Genomic DNA, 21,949 nt, shown 5'->3' on the forward strand with positions numbered 1-21,949 from the left:
TGCTTGGAGGTAAGAACGCCAAGAGGAAGTGTCGTTCTGTCCCCAAAGTCCCTTGAGGACTCCCGCAGCTGACGGGGGTTCGATTCAAACAACAGCACACCCCAGGCCCCCACCCACCCTGGCCATTTTTGCCCAAGGATCCTTTGTCAAACATGTAAGATCTTAATCCATCTTCACTCTGACCTCCCAGACCCCAAGGAAGATGGATGAGGAAGTGGGTGACCTTTCACCTGTCCCATTCGGCCGGCAACAGTAGGCCCACTGAAAAGACAATTGGGGAGGAACCTGCTGCCACAATTCTGAAGACTTGCCAGTTCCCCTTTATATCCCTTCTTAAGCTCTCTTTGCGCCCTGGTCTTTCTGGTCCCGCCCCCAAATCACTTTTCCCTCGCTCAAAGGGAAGTCCGCTTTCCAACAGGAGAGAAATAAGATGACATTCTCTACATATCATTTTCAACATGCAGTGTGAAAATAGACATTATTCTTTGTTAGGGCAAGGGCAGTGCTTCCCTCCTATCTTTAGCCTTGACTTCCAAGAGGGGCTGGGAGATGGATGAACTTCTCTTTCGCTCGTTCCACTCAACATCCTTCAAGTCCACAGCTAGGACTGTGGGAAGAACCGAGTAAATAAAGAACTGCTAGCATGAACATCGGTTTAATGCTTTCGGATCTAAAAGGTGACTTTTACTAATCTTACATCACGGTGTCCTCACAGCAAGACGGTAAGCTAAGTACAATTATTTTCAACTCATTTTATAGACGAAAAGGGCTTACGAATTGTGCTCAAGGTCATACAGTTATTTATGTGACCACAATGAGACACATTTCTTTGTCTCCGTGTTCTTTCTGCTCTACCTGGTTGCTTCCCAGTAATGAAGTCAAGGATGAAGAGGACCATTTTTATTACTCCCAAGATTTTCACAGTCTTGAGTCATCTTTAGAAAAGTCTCACTCAGGTTTGGAGTTGAAGAATCTTGCCATTCTAAGTTTTTCCTTTCCCCCTTAATTCATCAGCAATGCCCACCTGGTAGTATTAAGAACAAACAAATAGGGGCACCTGGGTGGCTCAGTGGGTTAAAACCTCTGCCTTCGGCTCAGGTCATGATCCCAGGGTCCTGGGATCGAGTCCTGCATCGGGCTCCCTGCTCAGCGAGGAGACTTCCCCCCCCCAACCCCCGCCTGCCTCTCTACTTGTGATCTCTCTGTCAAATAAATAAAAATAAAAATAAATAAACAAAGGGCAATATTTTGTTCAAAAAATGTCGTTCGAAAGAGTTAGTCATTTATGAGCAGCAAAGAAAATACTTGGGTAGCCAGAAAGAAAACAATGAAGATTCTAAAAAAAAAAAAAAAAAACACGGCCTCAATCAACCTCCCCTTCCATTAAATATCTGGCCTTGTAGTAGGAGTAGTTTGCTTAGAGACAGACTGAATCCAAAACACGGAGCCCCACCCTTCCATGAACCATATGATTAACTGAATTCCCAAGATTATTTCCATAAAGAAAACCACTAAAATGTTCAATTGGCTTTACATTCACTTTTCCCTCCATCTTTTTCTCCTCTTCTTCTAATTTGGGTTGTAAAAATGTCAAGGAGTTTCACAGTGTAGCAATGTATGAGTTACTGGGCTCTGTAACAATTGAAAATCAATGACATTAGATACAGAGATATACTAATGCCTGAGCAGGAAATGGGAGACAATGGTGTTCTCTCTCTCTCTCTCTTTTTTAAATACATAGAAGAATCTTGACATGTGAAGATGTGCAAGTGCTCTCTTACAAAAATCGACAAGGCAGAATAATTCACTCTAAAACGTGATACAGTGTCATCGCCCTGTTCACGTCACCGTACCTGCTATGATGATTGCAGTGTAGGTGCCAGTAACAACGCATTCACGTATGTTCTAATACTAAGACTAGAATACATTTCGGGGTTTCAATTTGGTACAGCTCCTCTAGCAGTTGCTAAGTCAAGAGCTAGCACAGTGATCAAGAAATGAATCTTTGCAAAAAACAACCGGAAACAACTTTAAATTCCAACTTTAAAATTTTCCAATTTAGGAGTTTACCTTTTTACTCTGAGTCACCAGAAAAGGTAGCCAGCCTTTATTATTTTATTTGCAATGAATTCACAGCATTCCTTCTTAGCTACTCCTGGAAATAACTAACAAATCAAGAATGACACTTTAAAACAGTATAAATTATAAAAGGGGAAAAACGTATAATCTAGGACATCAAATTATCAAAAATGCAACTTTCTTCAGGTTATAACTGTTGACTTCCAGTCTGTGAAGTGGATTGTCCCATAGTAAATCCCACTCTGTCATTAAGGTGGTTGAAATGCCAGACAAATTGTTTGGCAGTCAGTTATTTCAGGGTCTTTAATCACCAAATCAGATGAACCATGTGGCAATCAGTCTACAGCTCAACAATCACCTTGAGAACAGATTAATCGGATCTGTTCCATAGTCGGGCCCAGAGTTACACTGTTTAGTAGTAACCATAGTAAGAGTGGTGGCAGCAGATTATCGATAAGCACTAAAAATAAACAGCAAGTAAAAATAACAACCTTGGGATAACTGATTTTTTTAAGCCTTAATCCACACACAAGACAAGCAATCCATATAAATATGAAGTCCTCTCATCTCTTACTTAGAAACAAAGCTGCTACAAAGAAGAATATTTTACCGACTCCCCAGAAAGGGGAAATAAGGAAAGAAAGAATTGCATACACTCGACTGCAGGTTAAGAAAGAAAAAAATCACCTTAGTAATGTGGTAAGTAGTAATTAACATGATACAAAAGTCTGGATTTCTCCAAAAACTCAATAACCAAAATGGACCACAATTTACTATTGCCTCTGACCACACAGATCGAATAAGACTCTCACTAGCTGTTTATCACCTCCTCAGGGAAATCAAGAGGTCTTCCATCAAGATTAATGTCACTTGCAGACCCTATCAACGGGAGCTCAGTGGAACAGAACGCACTTGAAACCTTGTCACGCCGTTTCATTGGGCCACATCTACACTGGTCCATGAGGCCTGAATAACTATACTTTTAGCAAGAGGGATTTGCAAGACTGGAATCCTTACTTCACATTTTAGTCTTTTGTGTACATAAATATACCACAAGAGGTGGTAAATATCACTGTCTTTGCCATTTTACCAGGTCCACACACAGGGAAAACTAGGGTTGGAAAATGTGTCTGCCCTCTTTAAGTAAGGATCAATCAGGTCTGTTTCTTCAGCTTGTTCATTTACATTTCAGAGGGCACATCAAGCCGGTTCAGATCTAAGTGCCTGTTAGCAAATGTGTTTGGCCTTCTGCTGATTACACAGCATCATTTATTTTGTCAGTATTAGAAACGTCTTAGCATCGCCACCTGGAGCTATAGCACTTACTCATTAGACCCCCTCTGTCCCACCACATCCCACCGGGGCTGCTAATTACTGGCTTTACTCCATTTAGTCTCATCTCTGATTTAATTACGTGCACTAAGCCCTAATGAAAAGTACAATATGGCTCTTCTTACCTTGGCATTCTCCATTCCTCTCTTCATGCCCAGCATTGCACAGGCAGTTGCCAATGGGTACCAGCCATTCACCATCTGCCCCACAGTACATTTTTGGCACATCCTTCTCTTCTGAGTTGTTGACACAGGAGCCTCGAACTTCCACCAGGGAAGATGTATCAGCCCCTGTGATGGTGTCTGGAAACTGGGCCAGATTGCGAACAGTGAGCGGACATTTCTTGTAGAACACACGCACTGAGACCAGGGCGATGCAGGCCCCCACATCCTGAAAAGCCAGGTAAAACCCCTTTTTGCTCAGTGGCCCTACATCCCGGATCTCGGTGTTCAGCTTCATGATTCTGTCACCAATGTCCACTTGGGTGAAGCTCTCATCGGCTGCAATGGTGTCAATCTTGGCAAACTGGCTCTCTCGAATGAAACGCTCTTTGTCATTGTCTGATTCGTAGTAGTAGAGATTGAACGTCTCCTTGCAAGTTCCCATGACACCTGGAAGACTGTTGCAGTCTCTCAAGGTGAACTTGATCTCAATGTACACCCTCTGGGCCCCCTCTCGGGGGATCCAGTCAGTTCGCAGCCAGTTATTTTGGCTGGGTTCCATCACGTTGCACACTTGGTAGGTTCGGATTGGTGTGTTTTTCTCATCCATTATACTCACTTCCTCCCACTGCAAAGATCCAAAGGAAATGTATCAATTACAGAATGTCCCCCTGCTGTGATTTGTCAATTTTATTTTCCCCTCATAGGACAGTGACGATTTTTGTTTCAGGGAGGAATGAAACTACTGAGAACCAACCCTCACTAACAAAACACTTTATGGGAGATAAGACAGCATTTTATTGGGGATGTGGTCTTTTTGGTTTTGTTTTTGTGGTGGTGGTTTCATTCTTTTGCCTACAATCCAGAGGCCTGGGGAGATCTTTTGCTTATGAGTTCCCAGCAGGTCCTTGTGGTGGTCTAACAACCTCAGATTCACCTATTACAACAGCTACACTTTCAAGTGGCAACAGTTCAAATTTACTCATAAATGAAAAACTAGTATGTGTATTGTTTCAACAACTGAGCAGAGACCTGCAAATTAAGAGCAGGAAGAAAGAAGCTTGCCAAAGGAAGACAATTATCAGTTAATTAGTGCTGCTCCTGTCAGAACTTTGCTCTCTAATACCTAAAAAAAAAAATGTCAGTCAAAAAAAAAATTTTTTTTTTTTTTTTTTTTGGCACTGTCACTATTCTTTAAAGGGGTAAGGAAAATCTCACTCTTCTGGTTTTGGTAATCCTGGGAAAATAGAGAGTAAACTTTATGGTTGGATTTCTCAAATCCACTGTCATTTGTAACAATGAAATACTTTCCCAGACCAACATATTTAATTGAAAAAGTCTGTGTATCCTTATTTTTAAAACATATACCCATAAGTAAACAAGAATGCACACATGCTTTGCTTCTAAATATTCTGTGGATATTAAAATAAAATCGTAGGGGATATTTATGATTGAAAGCTCAAGAAAACTAGAGGGTGGTAGGGCTTCCTTTGTGATCTATTTCGTAACATCAAGATTCTAAGGGTGGGAATCCAAACCCACTATGACTAGAGTAGTAAAAACTCACCTCTTGCCACAGCTTTAAAAAAAAATAATCCTAAAAGCAGCAAGATTGTTTGGGGGCGGGGGGCTCCTCTAGGCCAGTAAGCATCCTCCAATTCTTCACAAGTATCTACAGTAATGCATTTATATAGATCTGGTATAAATCAGCTTAAGTATCTAACACATGAATATAATTAGAAGAAAAAAGATAGTTTAAAAAAATTCATATTCTGTAATAGCTCCACTTAAAGCTCCATTCAATCCAATGAAGTACATAGAACCATAATGTATCTTTTAACGGGTTTTCCATCTGTGCATTGGAAAACTATTAATGGATGGAAACGTTACTGTGTGAAGGACTATACTGCATAAAACTCGGTATCCCTTTCATCTGCTACCATTATGAAAAGTTGGAACTGGGAGGAATAAGTGCCCTGTGGTGATTAAAATTTCTTTTTATCCGCTAAGCAATAAATCACCAGTAATTTACTTATTTGGGGGAAATTCATGTAAATCCAAAAATAGATCTTCACCTTCAAAAAAAAAACCCTACTCAGCATGCTTCTCATCTCAGAACAAAGGGAATATGGGAAAACACATTTATCAATGTAAATGAAAGGATGCAGAGTTCATACACGAGAGTTTGATCTAATGTGAATTTTCCAGTCTAAACTTAATTTTGTCTAAACACATGGATCAATTTGCCAGAACAATGACAAATCTCACCTTATTTTTTGTATTTTACAATCAATATCAGAAATTCAATATGCTCCTTTAAATGAACACTGCCAAGAAATTAGGTTTCGCTATAATGTTGCCATCAGAAGCCATTACTTTCTATTATTCTTATGTTCTCCTTAGTTGTTCTTAGAGAAAAACAAAGAACAGTGAGTTGTCTCTGACTATATTTCATATTTTACTTGTGGTACTGTCAAGTAAATTTTCTGTTTCTCTTTAAAAATAACAATAAAAACAAATAAATGTCATTATTTATTGACAAAACCATGACCCCAAATTTCCAGCCAAGAAAGATGTGAACTGTCCTAACTATAAGCAGAAATTTCAGAATAACCAGAAGACACAAATGTGCTTTTATCTTCAGCTGGAAAGAGCTTTTTAAAGCTAATCCATTCATATTTGGTAGATAACCTAATTCATCCCTTCATTGTAAGCCTGAGATAGTCTTCTTTAATGACAAAATCAACAGGTTAATGAAACTTTGCAATCTGGCACATAATTTCTCAATGGCTACTGTGTATTTTGGAATGACCAATTCTATTGTACATAAATAAAATTTCATTTCTCACCCCCCCACAATGAGTCCCTAAAATGTTACATCCATCACATTTAAGGAAAGAAAAATACTAACACTCTACATTCAGAAGTCTACATTCAGCACGTGGAAAAGTTCTGGGTTGGACACAATTCAGCTATATATGCATGGTATTATCTTAAGAGACCTCAAGACGAAAGAAGTTTTTGTTTAGAAAAAGCGAGCAGGTGTTCTTTGGGCAGTTTGGGGGTGGGTGCGGGATATGGGATGTCTACAGCATATTAAGTTGCAGTAAAAGCTTTCCACAAACTAGACAGACCGTAGACTGTACTCAAAAATGTGTCATTCCTTGCTTTTAAACAGGTCACATGTATATTTAGTGTAACAGGTCAGGTCCCACATCATACTGGATGCATTCTCCCTTCAAACGTGAGTGCAGCCAGTAAGAAAAATAAGACTCATTAAATTTTTAAAAGTACTGATACCTCCCATCTTCAGTTTTGCTGGCAGTTCTAATACTTTGAACCTGAAGAGCTTTTACTTCTGGTGTAGCCTGGGAAAGCCTCCCTGAACCAGTGACCTTTCCAGGGTATAGGATTAACAAGAGTCTGACTCTCCCAAGATAAAGCTATACCTTTCTTCGCATTCAAAGGACGAGGGCAATTGCCTGCAATCAGCAGTGAATAAGGCCTGTCTACACTGCCAGAGGCCTGCCAATCACTCTCCCTCCCTTTAAAAAAATGGTTTTGAGGGCCGACTAGAATTTTTCAGCAGAGATCCAAGGAAGTGCAGTCAAGTTCAGGCAGAAAAACAAGAAGGCAAGGCAAATCTCCGTTTTATTTCACACAGATCCCAAGACCTGTTTTGGAAAAAGACAGCTTAACAACATTCTCCATTTTCATTCATCTCTCATTTCACAACTTTCTTGCCTTTTTTAAAAAACCCTTCCTCTTTGGTAACAATTTCTGTGCATCTTTACGGTTTTGATCCCTTCCTGTTAATTCAGGGGACAGGTGGGAAGCACCATACTGGGGGGCTGCTTATTTCCATTTTCCCCTGCTAAAGACCACTTGTCTCTCACTTCTATTGCTCTTAACCCACTGATTCAGTCCTGGATTCTCAAGCACATAAGGGCAGAATGATCTGGATTTTTAAAGGATCTGAGAGTTCCTTAAATTTGGCAGAAATCTGAGTTAACACGCTATTCTGATTTTTTTTCCCAAAGCTGATTCATGCTGAACTGTTAGGAAGGGTAAAGGGAGAATGTGGCCACTGATCTGTAATCTCTGAAATCTTCAGGAGGAGGCAAGGAAGGCACACTGCAGAACGAATGAACAGTGAGACAGGCTCTCATCCTTTCTATTCTATTTTAGCTCCCCCTTCCCCAAAGACTCAAGATTCCAAATACTTAAACTTTTTTACATTTAGCACCAACAGCACAACAGCTTGGGGTTTTTAGCGTGGATCTCCTGTACCCCTTGCACAAGCTCACGGGGTTTCCTCTCAGTGCCCAAGAGAGCTGCAGCTTATATAAGGTTTCAGAGGTAAGGATGCCTACCCCCCCCACCCCCCTTTGCCTATGCACAGAACTAAACTTGTGCCTGGTACAATCAGACGTGTTCTCTCCCCTGGTATCTTTATTCATTCATTTTCCTCATCTGGAAACAGAACAATTGCTCTAAAATTAACCCTGTCAGGTCTTCACGGCCATCACAGTAATAGGCACAAATTCTAATTTGGTCCCTGGATCATATTTCTTGTTGGTATTTTAGTTTTAAATACGCATCTAAGTCTATGCCTCCACCAATCTCCTAATTTTGAAACCCCTTTCTGCCCTTTTGGTTTCTAGTTCTTCCATGACAGAGTTATCCAAAGGGAGTATAGGATTTCTCCAACAAAGCGTAATTCACTTCATAGGCCATGGCGGAAATCTGACCCCCTCACCACAATCAACAAGAATCAAGCCATTAGGACTCTCAGAAAGTTGCTAATCACTCCTTTTTACCCTTTGGATCAGAGAGCAACTCGGAACTTACCCCTCCTTCCAGAGGGCTTGCTATCCACCCAAGTTCTCCCTGAACAGATCGGGAATCCAATAGGGTAACTGCAAGAAAACAAAGAAGAATGGATTAATTTCCAATTGCAAAAAAGCCAATACTACAAAAACCATTTGCCTGAGCGTTTCCATATGTGCTGGGGGTGTGCGTATCCAGCTCTGATCAAAACCTAAACTCGGTCTCACTTATGTAAATAATCATTACTTACTTGATCTACTCTCCTCTTTAAATCTGCACGTTCTTATTTATTTAACTTGCTTAGCATTTAAAATTCCATCCCAGGACTGAGCTGATTCATTTTCAAAAAAGGATGAATAGAGAATCTCAAGTGCAATTCAAAAAATAAATATATCTATGTAGGGCAGCTACACTCCAGAGCAAAACCAGCATTCATCTCTGTCTGGTGTCTACTACAGTTATTTGTTTTTGGAAGTTTCAGATGACCACATAACTCATCATCGTGGTGACAGAACCACAAGTGAATTCTAACAAAGTACTCAAAGGGTCATGAAAAGGCTCTCTCCTCTACAATTTCTTTTTTCCCTGCCCCACCAAATAAAGAGACCCTGGATGAGGTATTCACGGTTTTTTGTTTTGTTTTGTTTTAATATCCAAGTTTCAGAAAGGGGTAATGGCAGACCTGTAGAATTTAGAATGCCAACAGAGTGGACTATTCTCTTCCCCAGGTCTTGTAGAGGACAGCCAGGGACTCATCCTTGGCCTAAGAGGAAATCACTGGTTTGAATTTTAGGTGAAGGAGTGCTGCCTAATAGATTTAGTGTTTGTCTTGCACCCAACCATGCATGTCAAAGCTCAGAGAAGAGCTGATGTCCCCCACCCAGGCTGGAACGGTCCTAGGCACCGAGGACACTGAAAAGGACACAATGGATTCTTAACCTCTCCACATTCCCTTTCCCACCGAGATCTGCAGGCCTGGGGGTCGAAAAGCCCATCTCAAAGGAACCACTGGGTTATTAATTTGATCAGTGAGGCTGGTTCTTTAGGCTGGGGGAGGGGTGGGAATGGGGAGCCCTCATCCTTGCTCCTGGGCACTCCGATTCTCCATCTCACCACTAGGCCCCTGCATTCTGCTCACCTTCCCTCAATTCATCCCCAAGTCAAAGGAGTTAAAAACAGCTGCTTTCGCCTGATATTCCCTAGAAGCCTGAATTCCTAGAGTCTCTTAATTATTTTAAAATGTAGAGCCTTCCTTAGGTCGCTCCCGCCTGGGTTGCACCCCCCCTCCCCAAATTCCCTCTTCTTGGTCCCTAGAGAAAAGCCTGCTACATCCATTTGGATTTATGTAAGGTGGATTAGGGACACAAAGGGAACAATAAGACCCAATTTACAAAAAAAGGGAGGGAGTAGAAAGGGAGGGTAAAAGGGAGAAAAGGAAACGTGATGGGAATAAAAAGCAACAAAATGAATTAATTTTTAGGGGAGAGGAGGGGCCGGAGGGGGGAGACACCCCCCCCCCTTCATTCTACATCAGCCTACAGCTCCATCAACACTGTTTTTTTGTCTAGCGCTCCCAAGTTTTCCTTCCAAAAGAAAAAGGCAAGAAAAGGGAGGAGAAAAAAAAATAGAGAGAGAGAGAGAAAAAGAAAAGAAAATCTCCTTTATGTCCGGTGCCAGAGAGGTCTTGGGGGACATCCTAACAAGTGTACGAAGTAGTCTCGAGAAATCGAGATCCATGATTCTACTAAAAGGAATGACCCTGGGGACCTAAGGACCGCAGCGACGGAGAAGGCACCAGAAGCCAGTTAGGAGAAAGGGATCCAGAGGGCAGGAGAGCGCCCCTTTCCTCCCAAAGGGTGTCTGCCGGCAGGTGTGTGAATATCTCCCAGCCTCCGACTGGAGAGCTCTGGGTACCGGCTGCCCAGCCAAGGCTAAGTTGGTTTTTGGCTCCCTCCTTCGGAACAGGGAAAATGATAGATTGCGCAGGGATGCATGGACGGATTCTGGAGAGATGGACGCCTGAATAGATGGATGGGTGGATAGACGGATGCGGGAGGGCGGGGGGGGGGGGGGTGCTGTGAAAGAGTCGATGAGACGGGGTGCAATGCTAGATGCACACTGATTCGAGCACAAGCAGCACCGAACAATCACAACACAATCAGGGCACTCACGCAGAGGCACACAATCGTCCGCGTCCACGCAGGCACCCGCGCACCCACACACACACGCGCACGTACACACACACTCACGCTGACACACACGCAGACACATACACACTCAATTCGCCTTTCTCTGAGACCATCAGAAAATAAATGATCAACACCCACCTCCCCTATACATAGAAAGACACACAATCTTTCTAACACGTCCGAAGACACGCGCAGAAAACAGCGTCCAGATGGGTCCAGCACGTTCCATCCAAACTAACCCAGTGCATAGTTCTGGGAGCAAAAAGGAAAAACTACTACGCTTAACTTGCCAGCGGGTCCCCAGGTCTGTGGGGTGATCTGAAAAGAGTGGGGCCCCGTAGGCCAGCGATCGCACACCCGGAGCGCGCGGCCCAGCGGGGAGAAGGTGTCTGACGCCGGGTGCTACAGAAACCAGGTCACTGGCGACCTGCGAGCGGCGCCACGACCGCTGTGCAGCTGAAGCCCCACAGCCCGGTCCCGGGAAGCCCAGGGCTCGGCAAACTTCACAGAAAACTGAGGTCCAAGGCTTTCACAGGAACCCGGGAGCACCAAGCACTCACTTAGCTCCAGGCTTTCGTTCGCCCCTTGACCCGAGCCGGGTTGGGAGCAGTGGTAGGGAGCGCTAAATCCAAATAATTTTTTTTTTTTTTTTAATTCTGGTGTTGGCTCTCGTGTATCCCCTGGGGCTGCTGGAGCTGGGCTCGCCAGCGGATGCTACTAAACTTTGTCCTTTCGCTACAAACTTGGGTAGCCGAGCCGAACGCACGATCACCGCCCGGGGAAGGCTGCCCGGCAGATTTCCCACACCCCTTAGCCGATCCCCTCGTCCGGGCCCCCTTCTCCGGAGTCGGGGCGCACCGCTCAGCCGGGATCCCTTCATACCCTCTGGCCTCGCGCTCCCGGGGCCCATTCACCCGCAAATCTACCTCTCTCTGCCCGGGACCGCAGAAGGACAACCTCGCTCTTACCTTCATTCGCGGGGTACACCCTGGAACCGGTGACAGCGTCGCAAATCCCAAAGAGAAACGAAAAGAGGACGAAATAGAAAATCCCAGCCATGGTTTGCCGATGCCAACGTTGCTCCTACCGCTTCTATCCCAGTGGAATAAATGCTTAAGTTAGGAGTGCAGCAGGCTGAAGACATTGCCAAGGGGGTGGGCCCAGCCCATGACGTTCACCCGCCAGTCCGAGGCCCGTGGCCAATGGTGGCGCAGACGGGACAACCCAGCCCCGCCCCACTGAGCATAGCCCGCCCTAAGGCCCCGCCCCCTCAGGGCTCGGCAGGGCGCGCGGTCTCCCGGGGCCTCCGAGACCCAGCTCTGCCGGGTTCCTGCCCCCGCCGGAGGGAAACTGCGTGGTCTCCGGACCTAACTTCAGGGGTCCAGCCCTTGGGCAGTGGAAGGAGCTTCGAAGACCGAAATCGACTGGGGGGCATCCGAGGAAGACTGGCAACCCCCTCTCCTCTCCCCCCGCCCACTCCCCGCCACGAGCGTTTTGAGATGGAGGAAAAGGTTCTTTAACTGCCATAAAATAAGTATAAAGTTGACCTGCAACTCTGCAGTTGCTCTTTTCTGAGGGTCGACGCGTTCGCGGCTCGCGCACGGGCTGGCGCACCGCCTCTGGCACCCTGAGCTACCTTGCCCTGTTGGTGTCTTGATGGCGCATCTCCAAATGAAATGCTCTTCGGGGGAGTCCTCTGGTTTGATTATGTCTTTCTTCCCCGGCTCCCCAGCTGGCTGAAAAACAGGGACCTAATGGGTCCCCAAAGTCCAGGGCAGCTCCCGGCGGGAGGCAAGGCACAGTCACCGTCTTCAGAGACGGAACCAGGGACTTTCTAGCCACGGAGAAGAGCCCTCTGGTTGCACCTCGCGTTCAGGCAGCGCGTCTCTTCCCGGCCCCACGACAGTACTTCCCATCGCGACAGGACGCCCCGAGAAGTCCGGCCTGAGCTGCAGGGAACAGGCTGCGCGCTCCCCGGGGGTCGTCCCGGGAACCAGGCCTGGTCAATCCCGGGCGCCGGGGCAGAAGCGAAGGGCGTAAGGTGGGAGCTGGGGTACCTGCTGCTGCCCAGACCCCGCGGGGGGGACTCTGAGGCGGCCCGGCGCGACTGCTGCAGCTCTGCGCTCCGACGGCTCCCGAGCGCTGCTGGGGACCTCTCTCCGCGCCCGGGGCGCGGTGGCGGACGACAGAAGCGGCGGGAATCCTGCCCCCACCCAGGAGCCGAGAGTGTCAGTGTCAACCTCCGGGGACGTAGGCCCCAGTGGACCTTGGTCTGTCCCCAGATGTCCCGGCTGCGGAAGCAGCCACCTGAGCGCCGCCGGGCGACTGTAACGCTGTAACGCTGCAACGCTGCGGGCGGCCCCGGGACCGACCCCCCGACGCGACTCAGAGCCTTTCTTCCGACGTTTAAAGGGGCCCGATTCCAGACTTGGCCTCCTCCTCCTCCTCCACCCCCACCCCCTACCCCGAGGCCGCCCCTCCTCTGTCGCCCTCCTGGGTAGGACTGGGTTTTTCTCCGGAGCCAGGGTCCCAGCGGGTGGGTGACCGCGGGGCGGTGGAAGAGCCTTTCCCGCTCGGGCAGCAACTCATCGTGAGGCAACCGCGCCACCTGCCGGCCAGACGCGGGAGTGCGTGGCCCCTGCGGAAGGGGGAGCGGACAAAGGCTGCAACCCGCTACCCGCAGAGCGGAGGTTGTGTCGGTGGGGCATCTTTTCATCCGCCCTCCCACGTCCCGCGCTCGCTGGCCACGCCTGCGATGTGGTGGCGAGTGGTGGCGAGCGGTGGTGCAGAGGACCCGGGAGTCGTGTTTCTCGCTAGCTGGGTTACGGAAAATGGAATCAGAGCGCGTCTCAAGGAGAAACTCACAGTCAACATTCCCAGGGCTGCGAGTAGCTGCTATCCCTGAAAAACAAACAAACAAACAAACAAACAAACAAACAAAAAGAAACCTATGTCGAACAGGAGGGGGTAGGGCGGTGTGGAGGAGAGAGCGGGCCGCGGCCACGGCTTCAGGTCCTTGGCCCGCGCGAGCCACGGTGCCTGGTCGGTGGTTGGAGAGCCGCCTCCACCCTTGCGAACTCCGAACCGGGCAACTTTTTTTGAGCGCGCTTGGCGAGGCTGGGTGCAGGAGCTGCGTGACTCGGCGGCCTCTGCGGAGCAGCTTGTGCGGGGCCCCAAGTGTTTTGGCTTCTTGGTGAAAGACCTTCTGAAATGTCACAGTCTGAGGAGGTGGATTTCGGTTACTGTAGCTCCTGTTCGCACACAAGTCAAAAGGGGGGAAATGCGCACGGGGGGATTTATAGGTATGTGTATGTATCAATTATTTAAGTAACTGCACGAAGTCCCTTTAAGGGATTCACTTAAACCTTCTTTGATGTGTCTTCCTGAGATTTATAGGAAAAGGAGATGAAATATCGGTCCCTGTCATTTGGCGCAACGCTGGCAAGAGGGAAGAGCAATTTGCATTCTGTCTAAAATGTTTTTAAACAATAGGTGCAGCTTGCCTCCCTGCACGAGTTTTGAGTTGTATGTGGTGGAATGGGAAATTGACTGCCCGCCTCCTTAAAAACAGTGAAATTTCTAGAACATGTACCATGTTTCCTCTCCTGAGATATGCATGCTGAATATTAAACCTTTGCATCCACAGCTGCCAGAAAGCAAGGCTTCATTTGCTAGGGTACTTTGAGTGACTCCCCCTTTTGTTTCCTATTTTCCTTTTTCAGACCCCAAAGCAACCCAATAACCTGGAGAACCAAAAGGCAAGAAATGGGAACTTGAAAAACTGAACTATAACTTCCTCTTTAAAGAATTTCTGAGATGAGTACCAGAAATGAACTACTGAAAATTCTGTCCACTGAGACTACCTAGAGGAAAAGTCCTCCAACCTAGGCAAGGTTCCTATCCAAAATTGGGCAGAAAATGAGGGAAAAAAAGACTGTGGCCCTGTCCATCAGCAGCATGTAACTTCCCACACTACCCAACCCCCCTACCCCCGCCCCAGGCCAATTTACTGGAAAACACCTAAGAATTTTCAAGCATTTAAGAGAATTTACAACACATTGATAACTCTCTGGTGTCATAACCATACAATAGAATACCATAATCTCAGAAAGTACCTAAAACCACCTTCTTTGAAAATAAGTTAGCATGGCTCATTAAGTTAAGCATCTGCCTTCCGCTCAGGTCCTGATCCCAGGGTCCTGGGATTTACAGGCTCCTTGCTCAGTGGGATGCCAGCTTCTACCTCTGACTCCCTGGCTTGGGTTCCCTCTCTCACTGTCTCTCTCTCTCTGTCAAATAAATAAAATCTTAAAAAAAAAAAGAAAGAAAGAAGTAAAATAAATTAGCTTGACTCCAGAGTAAAACACCCTAAATGCTGTGAGAATTTGAAACTATTTCGAATCCATTAAGAGATGTGTCAAAAGGGGTGCCTGGGTGGTTCAGTGGGTTAAAGCCTCTGCCTTCAGCTCAGGTCATGATCCCAGGCTCCTGGGATCGAGCCCCACATCAGGCTTTCTGCTCAGCAGGGAGCCTGCTTTCCTTCCTCTCTCTGCCTGCCTCTCTGCCTACTTGTGATCTTTGTCAAATAAATAAATAAAATCTTAAAAAAAAAAAAAAGAACTCATCCATGAGTTTCTTCTTAAAAAAAAAAAAAGAGATGTGTCAAAATATATATGCTTATAAGCTTAATGAATATAGTAATCAAATATCTCAAAAATTTGGATTTTTTCCCCTTTGTGTATAGTGCCTACCACAAAGACTTGGGCTTCCAAGGACATCTTAAATGCAAAGTTGAATTAAGGTTGATTTTCAGAGGTCTGTTTAACTTTAAAACAGCACCAAATATCCCAGCATTTCCCCCTCTCAGTGGTGGGTCAGTTTCACCAAAGTGGTGAGAAAAGGGCCTTTGACTGGAAGGCAAGTAAGCAATGACTGAATTCTTGAAAGACCAGAGACAAGGTAACAACAAGATGAAACTACTCTGCCGTTTACTGAACACTCTGCTAGATTTTTTGAGCAAGTTTAACTGGACTTCTCTGGACTTCAGTCTTGTTATCAATGAAATGGAAATCCCAATAGTATAGCAAGGGCTCTACCATTGCCAAGAGCAGGAATTTCAAGACAGACATCCAGCTAGCTGGTCTTTTACTAGCTGTGTGTCTGCAGGTAAGTTACTTAACCTCTCTGAGATACAATTTCCTCATGTGTGAATGGTAGTTATGTGATTCTTCTAAAACTTGAATGAATTTTGTAGAGCATCTAGTATAGTGTCTGGCACATGGTAGGTAGTTATTATTCTCAAATAACATTTCACTAATAACTATTTAACAGTTAATCACTTAATGTTAATCATTTAATATCACCAATTTAATATCAATAATTTAATGTTACTAAGTGAGAAACCATGTGTTCAGCTTGAAGCTTCCTTTCCACGAGGAAACTGGGCACTGTGATTTATGTCTTGTGCTCCATGAGAGGAGGATGTTTTATTTCACCGACTCCTAGAGTAGGGAGGGAAATAAATTCTAAATTCTTTGCTTCCTTCATTGTTGATTTGTTACAATTCACCCTCAACTCACATTCCGCGATGATACAGTGGGATTTGAACCTAGAGGTAGTGCTTACCTCCAAATGTAATAGTTTCAAAAACAATTAAGTAAAACAAGGTGCAGAGAACCCCAAATCCCACAACTAAATCGAAATATTGGTGATCGGGAAGAACCAAAGCTCTGCCGAACGGCACAGCCACCTTGGTACAGAAGACACTCCAGACCCTAAGCCACCACCTGAAATGGAACCTGAAACAATGTTTGGCGAGCCTCCTAAAGCTTCCAGAAATCTCTTTCAGAGATTTCATCCTTTGATGTCAAGGCTTTGATGCTATTTCTGATGCAAATAAGAAGCAGGACTCTTGTTAGCCCTTGACAACTGAGTGGGAAAAATGTCCACAGAGCTCAGGTCCTCAAGAGTCAGAAGTGTGATGGCAAGACACAGGAAAAAAGCCCTCCCGAGTCACTGAGATGGAAAAGGGCAAAGAGTTCTCCAGGAAGAAGGCTTTTCAGAAACTTTAGCCTTGTGCCCAAATTTTAACTCCATTCTAGCAAACATTGGTTAAGCGCCTACTGTATACCAAACACCACATGTTTAATGTGTCAGGAGTTTCTCCTCAGCCCTGACCATGCATGACATCTACCCCCCCAGGGATGTGGGGGCTGAGCGGAAACCATCAGGAGCATTCTGTCATCCCCGGGACCCCCAAGCGGGAGGTGGAGAGAGAGGAAGACACTCAGTTCAGTCCTGGGACAACTCTAGACCCCAAGAACTAAACGCTGTATGGAGACAGTGAAACTTCCTTCAGGAGACTTTGGAGGAGGTCATTTGCATCTGTTTTTTGGCTGCACTGGGAACATGAGTTAAACATCGAAACTAGTTTATTTCAGTGGTGAGAAAGAAAATGCTGTTTAATTGGAACTCAATAAGACACCTATAAAATGCCATTCACTTGTTCTAACTCAAAATACCAACATAAGGCTTTAAGTTACAGCAATTAAATGCTTTAATGCTTAATAGCTATACTGATTTATGATCATTAAAAAACTTCGGGAATTATAGTTGTTTTATAATGAAAAACTAATGATGATATATATGAATAACATAAACTGGAACTTTTTTAAAGCTATTTTTGAAAGAGAAATAATTATCTGGTTAGAGAACCAATTTATGGAAGAACTACAAGATCCCACTTTTTTCCCCTGAAAAACAATGTGTAATCACAATGAAATGCTGTAAGAAAAAGAACATAACCGTGAACATACTTTATGATTTACTACATAATGAGAATGTAAGTTTGGAAACCTAGCTTTCCTTTTCCCCATCATAGTCTAGAGCGTTTACCAAGTATTTATGTCCGAAACACTTGTTTTGTAATTTCAAAAGATCTCCGAATATCCTAACGATGTCTAAAATGACAGATAATGTATTTCCTTTTGTACAACATAAATCCTATAAATGCTTGTTTAGATAATGGAAACTTTTAAGTGCATTTACAGAGGAAATGTTACTTTGGAAATTATATTTATATATTATTTCTGTAGCCCAAGCATTGATGCAACATAGTAAATAGGAAAAGTCTTTTCCCTGCAGCAGATGACATCTCTTGACTCTGTTCAAAGGGGCTAAGAGAAAAGTCAGTCGGAAACCCAAGAAACATAGTGGATGCTCTTTCCTTCATCATATACTACTTGAGCTTCTTTGTAAATTAATGAAATCTTATTGAAATCAATTGAACATGAATAAAGTCCCTCTATAAAGAAATACAAAAGTGAGATTCATGAACATGGGTTAGTTAGAACTAGCATTATTGGGGGGCATTGTGGATATATGATGTGGAAAAACAATGAAGAATTTCTATAAAATAAGTGTTAGCCCAGGAGTATATGCATAAGGTTGTATGCGATGGAGGAAAGCATATAATATCTTCCACTAAGTTATATGTAGAATCACTTTTTTCTTAGACCTTCACTATCTGCACAAATAAACTGGTATGAGTTCAGGCAAACAATGAGTCATCTGAAGGAGGGAGTAAAACAATTCAGTTTGTAATAAAAGAATTCAGTTAATAATGGGTCGCTTGACTCAAAGCGACGTTTAAAGTCTATCAATTCAACCCCTTGTTTTTCCTCTTATTAAATTCTGTGTGTATTTATCCCCAGCTTTTATTTGCTGGATAATGAGAGAAAGAGTTAAAAATTAGGCATGAAAATACAGATAATGGTATTTCCATGAGATTGATTATTTAAACTGGTACAAGTAGCCTTCTGAGAACAGCACCCCTTAACCGTCGCTAGCTGGATTGGCGGTGGAGTTGGTGCCTATTTGGAATAAAGCTTCCTTCCGTAGAGAATACTAGTACATTGCAAATACCACAGGGCTTATCTTCAGAGACCTGATGCTTCACTCTGATATTCAGGATTAATGTGTGGGATAATTTATATCTATTGTCATTTTTAAATATGTCATCACTTTTAAGTATGTCAGCTTTTTTCTCTTGCAGCTCTGAATTAAAACTAATTTGAATCAAAACATGCACAGGTGATTATGAGAGAGATTCCAACATACATTGACTTATGCAACCTTATGCATACACTCCTGGGCTAACACTTATTTTATAGAAATTCTTCATAGAAATTCTCCATTCCATCGCTGCAACTTCAGCCTGCCCATTTATATAACTAGACACCTATCAGAGGTAGTTGAACATGGGCAGGATATTAATCAAGTCTTTTCCATTAAATGGTCAGTTGACTGCAGCTCAGTAAAGGTGGGCCCCATTTCCTCTGTGTGTCTCATTATGGTCTCATCTGAAACTTTTATAGTTTTCAGTCGGATTGTTATCATTTAAAACACTTTGATAAATGCCTACTTGTACCCATACTGCTTAGCAGGCCACCCGGTTAAGTGACTCGCAGAACTTAATTCACAATGCAGACATCCCTGCAGAGGTAATAAGAAAATTTAGGATGCTTTGGGTCTTTCCACTTACATCTGTCTTTAGCAATACACTCTGTGCACTTCATGATACGTATTTATGTGTGACAGATTTGCTTAAAACCTGGGTGCTGTTTTAAAAACCTGGCTTCGATTAAAAATAAGATTAGCTGGTTTTAGAGATCCTAAAGCCTTCTAAGTCTGGACATGTCTGTGATTTAGAACCTTCCTCTTGCTGTGTTCTGACTGAATCTGCTCAGCTCTCTGTTTTTTTTCCGTGTCCACCTACACCCAGCTGTCCATCTTCCTGCAACCTTTTTACTGTCAGTCAAGTGTCAGCCTTGGAGAGAAGCTTTGTGTACCAAGGCCTCCTGAGGCCCAGCACCACATTTAGATGTAAAGGGTAGGGGGAATATAACCAATTCTTCTTGGAAAGCTGGGGGTGGGGGAGTTTGGGTCCAGAGCTCTTCGAAACTGCTTTCTCAAACACATGCAAAAATGCAAACATATATACCAAACCCCCACATCTGTAGCATCAGCATCAATGTGATGGAAAATCACCCCGGGAGGTCAGCATTCCAAGGCTTGTGAAGGCAAAGAATAAAGCACCCATGCTGAATTTTATCCGGGGTTTGGAATCCAAGAATAGACGGGTTTCTCTCCTAGTGTGAGCGATCAGATGTGTCTAGCTTCCCCTTTCCTGGACTGACTGATTCTAAGCCGACTTGTAAGTACTAACATCTCTTCATCAAAATGGCCTGGAAATATTTGTTTTTGCTAATAGGAGAGTAACTGAAGGGATGTTGTGCTTCTGACTCTGAGGGGTTTGCATCCTGCAGGATTTAATGTCATAATATTGGAAGGAGGTTGCATCTGATAATATGAACCCACACCATGGAGACATTTCTGTTTGTATAGTAGATTACTTCCCCGAAAAGTCAGATAGGGGCATCAGCATAAATGAAAACTTGGATCCCTAGAAAGACACCCTGAATTAAGTTGTAGACCTTATTTTAATTACCTTGTTTTATTTGGTGCCTTCTGCATTCTGATTATAAGAGTCTCTCAAATTTGACATAATTTTCCTGATCCGCTAAAATTGCAGGATCTTTAGACAAAATGTTCCAGGTTTATGTTAAAATCACTCGGAGCCCTGATGTTCTCTAAAAATAAACAGATTAATTTTCACCTTGTCTCAGGAAATGAAATATAGTTGTCTGTGTTTCTACTGAGTTACATGTCACCCAAAGATTTTACACATTTTACCGTCATAATGTATTGTACTCTTGTATTAGCTGTATTCCAGGTTTACTATGTTCTGATTTTTATTTTTGTTTTATTGGAGGTAAGAAAATATAAAAGAAAAAAGTGTGAGTGATATAAATTTGAATATTTTCATTTATTGTCATATATAAATTGTTTTGCCATCTGGGAGCATTGTTGATTCTAACAATTGGGTTTCTCTTCTACCAGGCAAGAGGCAAGTGGAAGTTGTTCAGGGGCAATAGTATAACCAATAAACCTGGGTAAATAACTTTATAACACTGGAGTTTATTTGGGATGTTAACACAGATGCTTGGCAAATCCATGGGGAATGTTTGGCAAATGTTTGATTTGCCAGTGCCTTAAACCTGTTGGGTGTAAAACTAATAATTGCTAAGAAAATAATTTTGTGATTTTTTTTTGTCTGAATATAGTTAGTCTTCAAAAAGCAGGGCTTCTTCTGGCACATAGGATAAAAATTGAACAAGTTTAAATGTAAAGAATTCTGGGAAATGATGTGCACGCACACACACCTGAAGAGTAGCAAAGATAGCAGCCTTTAACTTTTAAAACTAAAGCCCTATTATTGATTATTTTCAGTTTATATAAATCTTTTTCAAAGATGATTTACCTGTATATAATTTGTAGTATGTTTTGTACCTCGTGTTCTGATAAAATACACATGCATAATTTAAATCTAATAATACTTAGAGTTCAACTTTTTTGACAGTTGATTAATTTTCAAAATGATGAAATTGGTGAGAACAAATGAAGTAATACTGGGAATTAATATTTTAAAGCTCTGAGAACCCCCAATAAATTACAGGTGGTTGTAGACAGAAAGAAAGCTTTTAGTAAATTGTTTTCCTAGTAAGATAATGCCAAAATAATACTGCTCTTTAGAATTCAGTGTGGGTTGATTTGGTATATTTTGATACAAAGTGTATTTGGGAACTGTCTGTACAAATATTACACACATATATGCCCACCTTCAGGTATAAACTCGCAAAACCCACAAATACTTTTGGTATGCCACTGAAGTTCATTAGCCCTAAAGAATATACCTTCATGTAATACCATCTCACCTTCTAACTCAAAATAAAAGCAATTTATATGGAGAAGTGGGGAAGAATGGTTGAAGTGTTAAAGAAAAAAAAATAAACTCCTGAAAAATTGGCATCTGTATAAAAATCGTCTCTTTAAACCTCAAAATAAGTTATTGATTTTCTCTTTTAAGTTTCTAATATTGAATTTCTCCTTAATTCTTTTTTTACCATAGAGAACATACATTTTTCCTTTTCTGTTCAGTATATTTAACTTGGAAATAATAACCATAAAAATTAATTTCAGTAGGTAGTTATACTGTGCATCGAGAGGTGATTTCCCTATTTCTATACTCATAACTAAATCAGGGTGCAATTAATTTATGAGATAAAATTGAACCAGCTGATGGTAAAAATTTTCCTGAAACTTTTGAAGGATTACTTCTTTGTGACCACATAAGATTTGCATTGACTCTCCTTATGAGGCCCATTCATTACAGCCATTTGGGGAAGAGATGTAGATTTTCACACAATTACTTGCTTGCTGCCAAACTCAAATGAATGG

The 21,949-nt window shown here is 43.2% G+C and overlaps 1 protein-coding gene across 4 annotated transcripts in view; it reads right to left on the reverse strand.

Annotated features, from left to right (window-relative positions):
- EPHA4 (EPH receptor A4) overlaps positions 1 to 12,736 on the reverse strand; it is a 143,644-nt gene extending 130,908 nt beyond the window's left edge. For 2 of the 4 annotated variants that reach the window (XM_059393572.1, XM_059393575.1), the window contains exons 1-4: positions 12,139 to 12,231; positions 11,560 to 11,683; positions 8,424 to 8,491; positions 3,537 to 4,200 (exon numbers count right to left, since the gene is read on the reverse strand). In XM_059393572.1, the coding sequence (XP_059249555.1) occupies positions 3,537 to 4,200; positions 8,424 to 8,491; positions 11,560 to 11,650 (823 nt within the window). In that variant the 5' untranslated portion in view covers positions 11,651 to 11,683; positions 12,139 to 12,231. Of the gene's footprint in view, positions 1 to 3,536; positions 4,201 to 8,423; positions 8,492 to 11,559; positions 11,684 to 12,138; positions 12,311 to 12,648 lie in introns of those variants that run through there. The other 2 variants (XM_059393574.1, XM_059393573.1) reach the window with 2 other exon arrangements.
- Positions 12,737 to 21,949: the final 9,213 nt, after the last annotated feature.

Source organism: Mustela nigripes, chromosome 3 (genome assembly GCF_022355385.1).
Source record: "Mustela nigripes isolate SB6536 chromosome 3, MUSNIG.SB6536, whole genome shotgun sequence".
NCBI lineage: Eukaryota > Metazoa > Chordata > Mammalia > Carnivora > Mustelidae > Mustela > Mustela nigripes.